This window comes from Rhincodon typus, chromosome 5 (genome assembly GCF_021869965.1).
Source record: "Rhincodon typus isolate 14 chromosome 5, sRhiTyp1.1, whole genome shotgun sequence".
NCBI classification, from domain to species: domain Eukaryota; kingdom Metazoa; phylum Chordata; class Chondrichthyes; order Orectolobiformes; family Rhincodontidae; genus Rhincodon; species Rhincodon typus.
Window position 1 is genome coordinate 42,272,146 of NC_063336.1, and position 14,791 is coordinate 42,286,936.

Here is a 14,791-nt window from a genome sequence, read left to right on the forward strand (position 1 = left end):
AATGGAGTCTAGATAGTTGGAGATCAGTTCGGTGGGGCAGGAGCAGGCGGAGACAATGGGTCGACCAGGGCATTCAGGTTTGTGGATTTTGGGAAGGAGATAGAAGCGGGCAGTGCGAGGTTGGGGAACGATGAGGTTGGAGGCCGTGGGTGGGAGGTCACCTGAGGTGATGAGGTTGTGGATGGTTTAGGAGATGATGGTTTGGTGCTCAGGGGTGGGGTCATGATCAAGGGGGCGGTAGAAGGAGGTGTCGGAGAGTTGGCGTCCGGCCTCGGCGATGTAGAGGTCAGTGCGCCATACTACAACTGCGCCTCCCTTGTCCGCGGGTTTTATGGTGAAGTTGGGATTGGAGCGGAGGGAGCGGAGGGCTGCACGTTCTGCGGGGGAGAGGTTGAGGCGATTGATGTCTCGACGGCAGTTGGAGATGAAGAGGTCGAGGGAGGGTAGGAGGCCTTGGGGTGGTGTCCAGGAGGAGGGGGTGTGTTGGAAGCGGGAGAAGGGGTCAGTAGAGGGAGGGTTAGGTTCACGGTTAAAGAAGTAAGCGTGGAGGCGGAGGCGGCGGAAAAACTGCTCTATGTCCAAGCGTGAGCGGTATTCGTTGATCTGTGGGTGGAGGGCCACCTCTGCAGCAAGTGGGACTTGAACCCAGGCCTACCAGTTCAGAGATACAGACACTACCACTATGCCACAAGAGGGCCATTAGAACATTACCTAGTTCTCAGAATTAACAGTTCAGTGAGAACACCATGGACCATAGACTCCCTTTTTAAAGTTAGGTACAGGCACCACTGTGTGATTTGAACCCATGCTCACCTGTTCACTAGACAGGTGTTTTAAACCAGCTAAGCCACGGCACTGCCAAGCTACTCTTAATATCATAATTGTATGGTAAATTGAAAACAGAACAAATGTATTTAAGGCCTGTTAAATATTTTATTAGTCTCCTTGCATTCAAAACTATCACTTAAATTTTGAGCTTCCGCAAAGATTAGCAAATGAATGTAATTAGTGGTGATTAATACATATGTGGATCATGGTCCATCTTGCCAGCAAGGAAGTTTCAAGTTGTGGTTAACATAATTTATATTTCAAATTCTATAATTTTCTGCCCTGATCTTGGATGAACAGAACAAAGAAACACCATTATAATCATTTGGAATCATGAATCCAGTAGTTCTCTCCAATTAAAAATTACATACCCTCATGATTTTATTGGGTCCACCTGGGTAAGGATGTAGGTAAAGGCACATTAGCATAGTGAACGATCAGGAGATAAAACGGTTTCACGACAATCTCAGTCACTGGTAAGTTCTTTACAGGATGAGGTGTAGGGGGCTGAAAGTTATATCTATCTCATCATATTTTTCTCATGAAAACTTTTACAGCACTGAATTTATCATGAGTGAGCTCAGAGAGTGGTCACTGATTGCCCTGTCTACTACTGTTAACTGGAAATGAGCATATGCATCTGAGAACTTGCAGATTGGTCCCAAGCAAAGCTTTTCTCCTTTATCTCATTTGGGCCTGCATCTATTCCATGGTTGCTTCTGACAAGAAGAATAATATCCCGATTTCAAAAAGACACAAACATTTGATGACACCTAACGCAAGCGACTGCAAATCTTTAAAGTTTGGCTGTGCTGACAACGATCTGGTTGGAAGGGCAGGATCTTGCCTTGCAAAGCCACATTTCTGTTGGCAATCATGCTGGAGAATGGAGAATATAAAATAAGCCTTTTAAATCAGAGATTCTTTAATTAATTTTGCAAAGGAGTGCCAAGCTCCCTTTATGATCCAGGCAATTCTCATAGCCAAAAACAATGTAGTGTTTGAATAATACAAAGGATCTCTTGTACAATATCATGAGATTAGGTTACACAAAGATAATCAATGTTGATTGTCAGACTGGTTCCACTTAAACACAGTAATAAATGCAACCAACAGAATAGTCTGAGATAACAAGGTGTAGATCTGGATGAACACAGCAGGCCAAGCAGCATCAGAGGAGCAGGAAGGCCGACGCCCCAGGCCTAGACCCTTCTTCAGAAAACAGAATAGTCTGTTTGTTTCACTGGCCAGCACCATTTACTCAAGGCTAATAGCAGACAAGACTATTAATTCTAATTTCTAATAAATTGGAAATCATCATGAGTTAAGCCACTTCATGTGCTCTGCATTTTGCCCATCAGTGGATGCTTCTCCAGGTCTATCCTTTGACACGGTACACATTATTCCAGGTCCTGGTTAAGCACTGAGTCTGAGATTTGCGTGCTGCAGATTTTTGGTAGAATGGCAATCAGCATGATCATACTGAGTGGCAAAGTAGGCTGGATGGGCCGCCTAGTCCTGCTTCGTTTATGTTCTTGGGGTCTAACTGTATTTAAATGTGGGTTAAAGCTCTTACCGCCCATGCCCTTTTCACTTCTTGCATAGCAAAGTGAACAGAGTGGGGTTTGGCCTGCTCATCTACAACAACCTTAGCAAAAGAACCACAGAAATGACAAAGATGTAAACAAGATTACCACAGATCTTTTTTCTGAAGTTCCTGCAGTTCTTCCAATGAAGTTGCTACAGGGGATTAGCCATTTGAATCTGTTCCACCATGCAATATAATCATTCTGACCATCCAGCTTGGTAACCTATTCCCACGTTCTCCCCTTACCATTTGATCCCTTTAACCCTAAGACTTGCATCTAACTCCGTCATGAAAAAATTCAATGTTTTGGCCTCACCACTTTCTACGACAGAGAATGCCACAGACTCACCACTCACTGGGTGAAGAAATTTCTCCTCATCTCAGTCCTAAATGGCCTATACTGTACCATTAGACTATGACCCCCATGTTGCGGACTCCCTGATCATTAAGAACATTCTCCTGGCATTTGTCCTGTCTAGTCCTGTTAGAATTTTGCATGTTTCTATGACATTTCCCCCATTGTCTTTCTAAACTTGATTGAATATAATCCTAACCAGTTTCTCTTCATACATCAGTCCTGCCATCCAAGGAATCAGTTTGATGAACATTATTGTACTCTTGCTATATCTAGAAAACTTTCCTCAGAGAAGGAGGCCAAAACAGCCCACAATGTTCCAGATGTGGCCTCACCAAAGCCCTGTACAATTGCAGCAAAATATCCCTGCTCCTATACTTGAATGCCCTCGCAACATACTATTTGCTTTCTTTACTGCCTGTGGTTCCTGCATGCTTACTTTCAGTGACTCATGTACAAGGACACCCAGGTCTTGTTGCACCTTCCTTTTTCCCAATCAATCACCATTTAGATTGAAAAATAAATCTGTCTTCTTGATTTTGCTACCAAAGTGGTAACCTCACATTTATCCACATTATGCTGCATCTGCCATGTATTTGCCCACTCATTCAACTGCCCAAACCACACTGAAGCATCTCTGCAGTTTTCTCTTGGTTCACCCTCCCACCCAACTTTGTGCTGTCTGCACACTGGTCACATTTAATCCCTTGATCCAAATCATTAATGTGTCTTGTAAATAGCTAGGGTCCAAACATTGGTTTCTGCTGTATCCCATACCTCACTAGCTGCCACTAGGAAAAAGATCCTTATTTATTCTTACTCTTTGTTTCCAGTCTGTCAGTCACTTTCTTAACACATCAGTGCACTACCTGTCATTCTCCATGTGAATGCTACATTCTATTACATGGTCACTCTTCCCCAAGCAGTTAAGCACAGCTGGATTGCCAATTACTCCTTTCTCGTTACACAACACCAAGCCTGGGAAGGCCTGTTCGTTCTTCAACATACTGATCATGAAACTATCTTGTACACTTTCCAGGAATTCCCCCTCTTATGGCATTGTTACTGATTTGATTTGCCCAATCTTTATGCAAATTAAAGTTGCTTGTATTACAGCTTTACCTTTATTGCTTGCATCTCTAATTTCCTGTTTAATTCTCATCTGAAATTACCACTATGGCTTGAGGGTCTATACACCACCCCCAATATCATTTTCTGCCCCTTGGTGTTTCTAAACTCTACCCATACAGATTCCACTTCACCAGACCCAATATCTATCCTCACTATTGGTGTTAATGTCCTCTTTAACCAGCAATGCTACATCACCTCACTTTCCTCTTTGTCCTTCCTAAAAACTGAATACAGCTGGATATTCAATTCCCATCCCTGGTCACTCTGCAGCTGCATCTCCATAATCCCAACTATGGCATAGCTATTGATGTCTATTTTCAGGACTAATTTAGAAATTTTACAGTGCAGAAGGTCATTCCACCCATCATGTCTGTACCAGCTCCCGAAAGAGATACCCAGCTCATCTCATTCTCTAGCCTATCTCCATAGCCCTCTAAATCCATCACTTTCAAATATTTATTCAGCTCTATTTTGAACTTCCAATGGAATCAGCCTCCATCACTCTCAGTTAGGATTGTGAATGCGTTAACTCAGAGTAAAGTAGTTTCTCCTCATCTCACTCCCAACTCTCTTGTTGACCATCCTTAAAATTGTGACCTGTGTTAGTGACATACCAAATAGTGGAAATAGAATACCCTTCTTTACCCTGCCAAAATTGTTCACAATCCTTAACATCCCAATAAAGTCATCCTTTTATCCACTTTGTGGTGAGCAAGGCCTTGCGTCTTGTCTTTTTAAGATTTAGTCCCATTCAGGTCATTTTGAGCTGTGGCCCAATTGGATTCTTGCCCTTTAATTCTGTCTATCACTGTTGTTGTTTCCCATTGTCTTTTGCTTTTATCCTGGTTTCCCTCTCTTCTGCCTTACCCTGGTATTTTTGTTTAAACCCTCCCCAACTGCTATAACAAATACTAGGACATCAGTTCCAGTCCTGCCCAGATGTAACTCCTCCAGCTTGTACTGGTGCCATCTCCCCCCGGTGTTAGTCTCAATTTCCCTCTGTGAAAAGTTGCCTTTTAGCTCCTATATGGAAGAGAAGTACTTGATGCAACAAAACAAAAACAAAACATTCTATTCCAACCACTTTATTCTGATTTTTGCTGAAATCTGTAACCATTACAAGCATTTTTGAAATACAGTATCCTTTTGATCATTATTAAATATGGAAGAGCTCCATAATAATTCAAGAGACATGTGTAAGTGATTGTTGCTTGGGTGGGGTGAGGTTTAAAAGCTCAAAGCTGCAACATTATATCCAAATATCGCACTTGATAAGCACACATCAGTTCTCCTGAATTTTCCACCATCTGATATTTACAATTAAGGCTGAAGAATCTCGTGTTAAATGAATTTAGTCTCTTGCAATTCAAGTTAATCACTTTAACAAACGTATCAGTGAAAGTCACATGTTCAGTATGAGAAAGAAACAGCTCCTTATGAAATAGTCAATCACATTCATGCCATTTTGGGGAAAAAAAACTTGCAAGGCATTTGATTTCCAATAACATTCTTACAACAAAAAAGAGTTTGATTCTATATGCATATCATCCTCTAATTCAAGTCTGCCATTGTATCCATCAATATATCCCAAAGAAAATCAATGTCATGCTGCAATGTAAACATATATAATTTATGTGCAACTAGAACAGAAATTCCAACAGCAGTAACTGATTCCTCATTACACATTCCCTTACATTTAGTATTAGAAAGCAATTTGCATTGCTGCAGTTGTCATTACATTTCTGTAGTTACTTAACAGTCAAACTATTTAACCAGAAAAAATGAGTGGGCTCTATTTTAATTCTTGGACAGAAGGGCATCCAGGAATTTGGCTGCAGACAATGGGAAGCTTGGTCAATTTTAACAGTTGGGCCTCACAAGCAAGCTGTTTGCCTATTTCCCATCCGTAACAGCCAGGAAATGCTTGCTTCACCATGAAGGTTGGCAATAAAGAGGCCACTATAGGAGACCTGTGGAAATAGTTCTCAGCACGCACAGAATGGATAAGATGAACTCAGCAGGGGAGTTGTGAACAAAGGGGCTGGGGGAAGCCTAAGGTCATCTTATTGGCTTTTCTTATCTGGGCCTCAGTACTGCATTGACTTGGCAGAAACGTTACCCTTGCTGTCCCCACCACTTAAGCTTTCAAGTAAAAGCAATAAACCAGTGCCAATGTTGCTGTCAGTAACTGATCTGACTACGTAAGACAGACCCTAGAATGTGCCTTTAAAATTACTCATCCAGTTTGAAGCAGGAACAGAATGGTCCAATCGCCTGTTTGCTTTTAGGTGTCCTCCTTGTACTTCCAATGAACTGTGTGTGAAAAGCACCTGCAGAAATGCTATTGAATATGCTTTAAATGACAGGCAACCCATTCCCAATATCACCAGCACCAAACTGAGCAAATGAAAAGATTTCAGCGGAGGTCACATTTAATATCCTCCACTTGCCAGCAAATTAGTGTCATGAATGAATGATTGAAAAGTCTCCTTTGGTTAACAGAGGTAAGTTTTGGTTGCAGCAAAATTAAAACAACCGTAAAATTCCAAAATTGAGAACACAGATCTAATGATTAATTTTCTACACGGCTTAAACTGATTGACTCTTAGGGAAACTGCTTTTATTTTGTCAATGTTTGAATCGTTGAGGCGTTTTCAGGCCAGGAGTAGGAATCAATTCGAAATTCATCGTAGTCAGTGCTGTAAACAAGGGAGTTGATATAAGCTGCTTTGTCTTCAGGTTCTGGGTACAGAGACGCCATTCCATTTCTAAATGCGTATTCAGCAATCTGATAAGAAAAAGGTGACACATGAGTCCTGCAGCTAGGTTAAAGTCATTTTATTCTTGAAGGCTTTCAAATATTTCTAAACTGCAATTACATTATCCTTAAAGCTATGAATGACAATCTCATTTATACAAAAGGTAGATTTCACAGTCATTTCCATACCGTTGATAGAATCAGCAATGAGTTATTCCAAATATGCATTTCATATTTATCTCAGCAGAAAATCCCTTAATGAAAACATGTTAAGTCTGTAGCTGATGCCATTGGTAAGCAAATTAGATATTTTATGAAAACAAACTATTGCAGATGCTGTAATTCTGACATTATTATGAAATGCAGGAAATACTCAGCAGGTCCAGCAGTATTTGTGGAGAAAAGAAAGAAGCACAGGGTTAGTGTCACAGGTCAATATCTTTCACCTAATTGAAACGTAAAGCTGAATTTTACCAGAATTCAGTTTCAATTTCAGGGAGATTGGTGGAAACCTAATGGGTTACCTCATGCCATTGTGCGCAATGCCTCATTAGCTGTGCATCACACCCTGATGGCACCTCTCTTGCTCTATCTTCTCTCAACGTTGGCAAAGTACTCACCATTGCTTAAGGCAGGCATCAACTTTAAAGCTCAACCATGCACCAGGTCAGGTGCCAGCCAAGAGCTGGCCTACACAGTGTAAACAGTGGGAGGGCAACAAAAACAAAATACTTCTGAGGGCAGAGATAATAAGAACTGCAAACGCTGGAGTCAGAGATAACAGTGTGGAGTTGGAGGAACACAGCAGGCCAGGCAGCATCAGAGGAGCAGGAAAGTTGATGTTTCGGGTCGGGATCCTTCTTCAGAAATGGAGGAGGGGGAAGGGAGCTCTGAAATAAAGAGAAAGAGGAGGGGTGGGGCTGGGAAAAGTAGGTGGGATGGTGATAGGTGAATGCAGGTAGGGAGTGGCGGGGATTGGCCAGTGAGGTGGGATAGAAGCTGGACAGGTTGGTAGGTGGGACAGAATCAACTGATTCGCCACTGTTCCGGGACAGGGAAGATTCTCTCTGTTGACTGTTTTTCTCTCCATAGATGCTGCCTGATCTGATTATTTCAATATCCTGTTCTGATGTCAGGGAACTTGTAGTTTTAGGTATTTTGCTCACAAATTATAAAGTGAGCTATTTGGCTCCTGAACAATACTCCATCTCACCCAATGCTCCTTCTTTAGGCCTGCTCTCTGTAAGCCAAAAGCTTCTCATGAGCAAAACACACTCCAATGCTTCTCCCACACTCGTTCACTACGCAGTCATTGATCGGTAGATGCCTGATTCCACAAATCTTGACTCCAATCCATTTAGCCACACCTCACTAGAACTGCCCCATCTGCTTACTGCTCCCCATCACATCCTCAAGTCTGTATGTATGGCTGCTAGTTCAGATGTTCTCTATAATCTCTACAAATGACTCTGTTTAACAGTGGCAACATATCTCACCCTTGAAAGAAAAACATTCTAACTTTTCACCTGGGCTTTCATGTATCTCCTGTGTTCCTCTTACTGCATCAGCAGCACATTGGGCACTACGGCCTCTTTAAAACTGAATGTCGTATTTCCCCTGCACCCTCAGCCCCTACAGCAAATTTTAAGTAGTAGTCTGCCCCTCCCAGTTCCTTACTCACTAACCAGGCATTTAGTTCCTCATCTTCATCTCCATCAGTAATGTTTATTTTTCACAGAATAGATCATTTGAAGCAATCCAACTCTCCTCACTGAGCACTCCCCACTGTCCCCACCAAGGATTCAAAATAGGATGAGAAGTTATTCCCAACTGCCATCGCTAGGCATTCAAATATCACCCATCACTTCCTCCTTCTAATGACAACTTCTTCCTCCCACGTTCTGCATTCGTAGAATAGTAATAACAAAAAGAGGGCGATCACTCAATCCTTTGAGTTTGTGCCAACACTCCTCTGGCTAGTTCTTCCCCTCCTCCTTTAGAATGTTTTTTAAATGTTGCACAAGAACCTCATGTTGCACGTGGTTCTTTTGTCAACTCACTTGAAAACTGGAATCACTGTCCTCTGGAAATAGCCAGCCACTGGAAAATGTTGCTATTTAACAACTTGATCCCAATCCAGCATCATTTTAAGCACTACCATCAAATCCTCTCAGACTGAAAGAGTGACTATAGCTTCTCCAGTCTATCCATGTAACTGTGATTTCTCCCCTCACTCTCTGGAACCATTCTTATGGATCTCTTCTGCTTTCCCTCTAAAGTCTTCATATCCTTTCTAAAAACTTGGGCCCAGAGCTGAACACAATACTCCAGCTGGGATCAAACTAGTGTGTATTTTTTAAAAATAAAAACCATTTAGCATAACATCCTGGTTTTTGCACTTTTAGATTTCTATTTATAATGTCCAGGATCCCATTTGCTTTATTAATTGCTTTAACTTACCCTGTCACCTTGACAATTTGTGCATCAATAACCCAGCTCTCTGTGTTCTTGAATTCACTTTTATCTCATGGACTTGGCTGCGCCACATACCCACTGCTTCAACTCTCTCCTGTCCTGTTCCTCTCCCTCATAGCGTTCCTTGTGTCCTTTCTGCTCATTCCCCTCTGCCCTCTACCTCCTTTCCCTAATCTGGACCAACTATCCTACCTTTAACCCTGATGATCCTGAACACTTGATCTTATTTAGGTCTGTATATTGAAGATGTTAATTGAATCTTTAGTAAAAGCAAAATCAACAGAGAAAATAATCTGGTCTGTCCTGCTATTGTCAATAATTCTCATATTAGAATCTCTCAAAACATTGTCATTAAATAGAACCAAAAAACAGGTAAAATTGACAAGGCCTTGTAAAAAATGTCATTACCTTCACAGCCACCGCGAGGGACGTAGCTCTGATGGCCTTCATTGGAGGATATAAGCGACCTTCAGCCAAATGTTCCTCAAGTACCTGCTCAACTATAGTCTGGAATACAAGAACAAAAACGCATATGGAAGATCTGGTTTTCTGCAACATTATTCAAATAAAACAATGCTCCTGACAATGACAAGATGATATTTAGTGATTTCATGCCCTAGAATTTTGCAGAGTTGTAGAAACTCCACAGACCTTTTGAATTGGTGGGGATTGGACCCAATTCCAGGTGTGCTGCCACATTTCCCTGTGAACTTAACTTTTGGCAGCACTGCAGAAGATTTGGGTGAGGGGGCAGGGGAACACTGTGGGCCTATGACCTTTGAGATTGTAAACCTGGCCAGCCCCATTGCAGGGATTAACATCTCCTCACATGGTTTCTGTGCAGTTGGGCAGTTGGGCAGTTTCTTGAGTACTTACATTCAGAGTCAGGATTCATTACTTGACAGGATGCATGAGAGAGTGCACATGTGGGAATTTTCCGAATGTTGATTTCAAAATGATGTACTTGTACCCACATGCCTTTTATTTCTAACCCCAAAGGTCCCTCATATACTCCATGACAACTCATGATACCCCAATGGTCCCTCAGTACTTTCAAGGCAAAGGACGATCAGCACCCATTCACATCATTCATTTCAATCCTTCCATCCAAATTTTATGCCTATCCATTGAGCCCCAAGAGCCCCTCATACCATCCATGTCAACTCATAGCATTTATATGCCCATTCACCTCAACCGAAACAATGAGCTCAATAGTGACAATGGCATGTGTGCAAACACTTACAAAAACAGCCTTTCCTAACTTTCTTTTGAAAAAAAACCTATTACAACAACCTTAGAATGTCAATCAACAAGACTTTTAAATCATTAATAGATGAAACTACAAGCACTTGACACCTCATTGATCTATTTTGTTTATTTACACATGACAAAGGAAGAAACTGTCAAACAAAGCATTCCTTTGTGTGCATCTGTTTCAACAAGTTGCTGGAAGTCTTGCCCCTCAGCTGAGCATACATAAAAAAAACAGAAGGAGTCTTGGGGTCGTGTCCCTACCTCTGATCCAAGTCCAACCTGCTCCAGAGGTGGGTCACACCATGTCCAAACAGCTTTACTAAATATGTAATGAGGCATACCCCAGTGCAAGTACAGATAGAACACATTCCTGTACCCGAGCACTGAAAGACCCCAGCCCTAGACTTGCCCCTCCCCTGAAAATCTGGAGGATGGCTACATTTTCCAGACAGGCTCAGTCATTCCCAGTTCATTCCAAAATGCTGAAAGCCTGACAATTTCTAGCCCCACGCAATGTGTTGCCTTATAAAACCGCCCACACTCCCAACCAACCTCAGCCCCAATTTCATCAATTTTCTGAACCCCTGTTGAATGAACGTATCTTCTCCTACTAATGTCAACAATGTGTGAAAAATAAGCAGCTTCTTTCAGTGCACCACGCAATCTGTTGAAACCCCATTCACAATGACAATACTGTGGGTTTTAACTAGTTAAACATCTCACACACCAGGTGCAAAAGGAAATTCCACTGAAGTTACAGGAACATAGCAGAAGACCAAAAGATAGCAATACCTTAAATCATTAAGATGTTACATTTGTTTTATTTCAACCAGCATATACTGGGCATATTAATGACAGTGAACCCTTCATGCGTCCACAATCCAGGGGTCTGTAGTTTCAAGGTGACCTTGATAAACTTTCCAAGCAATGCAATAATGGTAAATTGACAATGATATCATCTTCTAACACAAAGGAAACCTCAAGGTGAAAGAAAGGACATGGAAACAGATCTTTTAAAAGAATGACTAGGTGAAAAGAAGCGGAAGGTCCAAACTACTTTGCCGGTGTTTCAAAATGAAAGGCTGCTTCAGAACATCTTCATCACAATCATTTTAGCCCAAATCTCTGCAGGAAGTATATCTGAAAAATAACATCAGCACCGAATGATGAATGGAAATATTAGGAGAACCAAATGAGCATGTTAAGAATGGAATAGAAAATGTGAAAGTTACACACTTGCTTTTATACAAACTATCAGATGTAATGATCCACCATGGCATTGCTGATTGGGTGATGGCTTTCCAATAGGAGGCCATGCAGCACAGAAGTTATATAGCCTTATATAGCTGGTTCCCCTCCCCTTTACTATGTCATGAACATTGGGTTAGCCAGGTTGAACTTTGTCCCAGTTGAGAGTTTCAATCCAAAAGACAGGGTGGTGCTGTTGCCAACTCAATAAATATGTACTTCAGTGTCCAGAGCTGGGTATGAGAAATAATGTTCCTTAATAAGTAAACAGTTTTATTGCCAGCATTCACTCAGGCAAAGATGCAGAAATTATTGAAGGTTTAAGAATGGAGAAATATATCCAACTATGTACTAATGGAAAAAATAACAGAAAAGTATGCAACTACAAGCAATAAAACTCTGCAGGGTATCAAATCTTAAAACCAAGTAATGAGTCTCAAAAAACAGTTCACAGATTGACCAGGGGGTTGTTTATAACTGTTCGGCAAAGCTGCTGTGGCAGGGATTCTCACTGAAGCAACCATTCTGAGTTCATATACAAACAAAATACTACAGATGCTGGAATTCTGAAATAAGAACAAACTTCTGGAGTAACCCAGCAGGAATAAGCAGCATTTGTGAAGAGGGAAACTGAATCAGCATTTCATGGCCAGAATGACTCCTCTTAAGAACTCTGAAGTTAACGCATGGTGATTGTCTTGGAGAGAGCAGTATCAATTTGAAATTCTCGGTCAAACTCTCATTTTACAGGAATAAAGGCTTCAAAATCAGACACCGCTCAACTTTGATGAGAAAGGCTCAAAAAAGATAGCGTGAGAATGTGAAAGAGCATGAGAGAAAGTGAAATGAGGTTGTCTCTTCCGCCCTGTTAGTTCAAAAAACCAATCTTTGTTTTGAAATACCCAAGGACTGAGTCATATGACCGTTCAGACAGGTTCATAAATTCTGTCTCCAAACAAAAAGCTTGTCCTTCACCAGAACAATAGTCTAGCTGTTGTAAGTCAGTGTCCTTTGTTTTGAAAATTGTTCTTTTCAAAAAGTCAGATATGCAGCTGATGATATCAAAAATTAATAGTTATTTACTAGTACAGAACTTGAGTATTAGTGAAACACTAACATCAACAGGATGCTGCGACTATAATTCCAGGTATGTAAGGTTATGCTCCAAAGGCTCGTGGAACATAGCAAACAGAATTTCTCTTTGGCTGTTTGCAACAATGTACTGTCTGTACCCAACAAGCCCGTGCTTGCAAAATTCACAACACAGGTGTCCAATATTAGATGCGATTTCAAGACTGGAAAATATTAGTCAAATAATCCTGAGTGTATGAATAATTAAACTGATAACCAATTTAGGATTGTCATTCATACTCCGTGTGGAACACATATTCACTGGGAGATAAAGATATTAATGCATAAGGCCGTGTTGTTTTCAGACAGAAAAAAACAACTACACACTGTGGCTGTTTCAATTCAACAAAATAAGGTGACAGCTAGTCTCTAGTTCATTTCTCAGGGGAATGCCTTGACCAGAGTCAACTTAGCTGGGTTAAAATTTAAACAAAGTTTTGGAGTTAATGGTCAGTCATCATGAACTGGTGCAATATCCATGGCAACACCTCTACCAACGGGCATTCACTTGCAAGCCAATCAGCTCTCTGCTCCCCTACAACATAATTGTTGTTTTTCCCCTAGTTTGGTACTTCTTACAAATCGTTCTGATATGCGCAAGATGAAAAGCTTTGATAAAATGTGTCCTAAAAATTAACGCTTTGGATAATACATCTTCATAACAATAATTAGACATACAGGGGGCCTCGATTTATGTATGTCCGACTTAGAAGTGCTCATATGTATGACTGCAATCCCATACAGGGATGGGATTTCACTGATCTGTTATATTACTACACTTATGAAAAAGTGCTTTACATTGTTCTGTATTGTTCTCTGAATTGCATACAAATTGACTAACAAACAGATTCCAGAACAGAACCAAGGGAATGCCTGAGAAACATATTTGATTCTTTCCACTACAAGGATTAAACATCTCAAATTATTGAAGCGTCTTAGCTCCATGATACATTTGTATGATATTCACAGGATCCCTACAGTATGGAAACAGGATATTCGGCCCAACAAGTCCACACCGCCCCTCCGAAGAGCATCTCACCCAGACCCATTCCTCTACCTCTATTTCCCACGTCTAATCCACCTAACCTAAACATCCCTGGGCACTGATCGGCAATGCTAAATTGCCTATCCACCTACACTGCACATCTTTGGACTGTGGGAGGAAACCGGAGCACCCAGAGGAAACCCACGCAGACACGGGGAGAATTTGCAAACTCCAGGAGAATGTGCAAACTGATCTCCAATCAATCTTGTGGAAAAGCTGAAACGTCCTTATTTAAATGTTGCAGTTTGGAGGGGAACCAAACTTGCTGTGGTACAACACAGGAAACACAGAGTTTTGGACGATCTGAAATTTAGAGGCTAGATTGTGGGAGACTAGCCCAAAGCATTTGTCTCAAACTAAATGGTCCATAAAAATTACATTTTAAATGAATGCTCCTTCATTCAATAATTCTGAAGATTTATTTGTGCCTTGGGCAGCAGTTAAGTAAAATCTGGATTATAAAGTGAATCTGTGTGCAATGCTTTTGCCATCTCCTGACACTAGAGGGCACAGCAGAGCTGGAGGTGATATGTTGCAAATTAAGTGAGAAAAATATGAAGTTGACTATATCTTGTTTCAAATTGGCTCCAAACAAAAACAGACTGCTTGTAGTGTCTGCCGTTTTCATAAAAAGGCCTGATTATCAATCAAGAGCCTATTCACCCAAAACAGTTAGTGATCACTTTTCTGAAACGAAAACTGATAGCAAACAATACCTAATTAAGGATTGGAACCACAGCCTTCTCAACCTTTGCTACAATAAACCTAAAGTTCAAATCTAAACTTCTCACAAATACAAACTTTGACGTACTAAAATCTCCTATATTGTGCTTCGAACTTTATCTTGTTGGAAGACAGCAGAATTGCGCACGTAACACTAGATTTTTACGACTGACATGGGTAGCTCGGGTCAGGAAAATCTTGACTTGCCAGCTATACCTTGATAAAAAAAAGTTTCCTGATAGATGCTATCTTCAC

General features: G+C 41.1%; 1 protein-coding gene across 1 annotated transcript in view; it reads right to left on the bottom strand.

Moving 5' to 3' along the window:
* Positions 1-4,971: 4,971 nt before the first annotated feature.
* Positions 4,972-14,791, bottom strand: part of LOC109911006 (NADP-dependent malic enzyme-like) — a 372,962-nt gene continuing 363,142 nt past the window's right edge. The window contains exons 13-14 of the mRNA XM_048597435.1: positions 9,544-9,642; positions 4,972-6,690 (exon numbers count right to left, since the gene is read on the bottom strand). Coding sequence (XP_048453392.1) covers positions 6,523-6,690; positions 9,544-9,642 — 267 coding nt within the window. The 3' untranslated portion in view covers positions 4,972-6,522. The remainder of the gene's footprint in view (positions 6,691-9,543; positions 9,643-14,791) is intronic.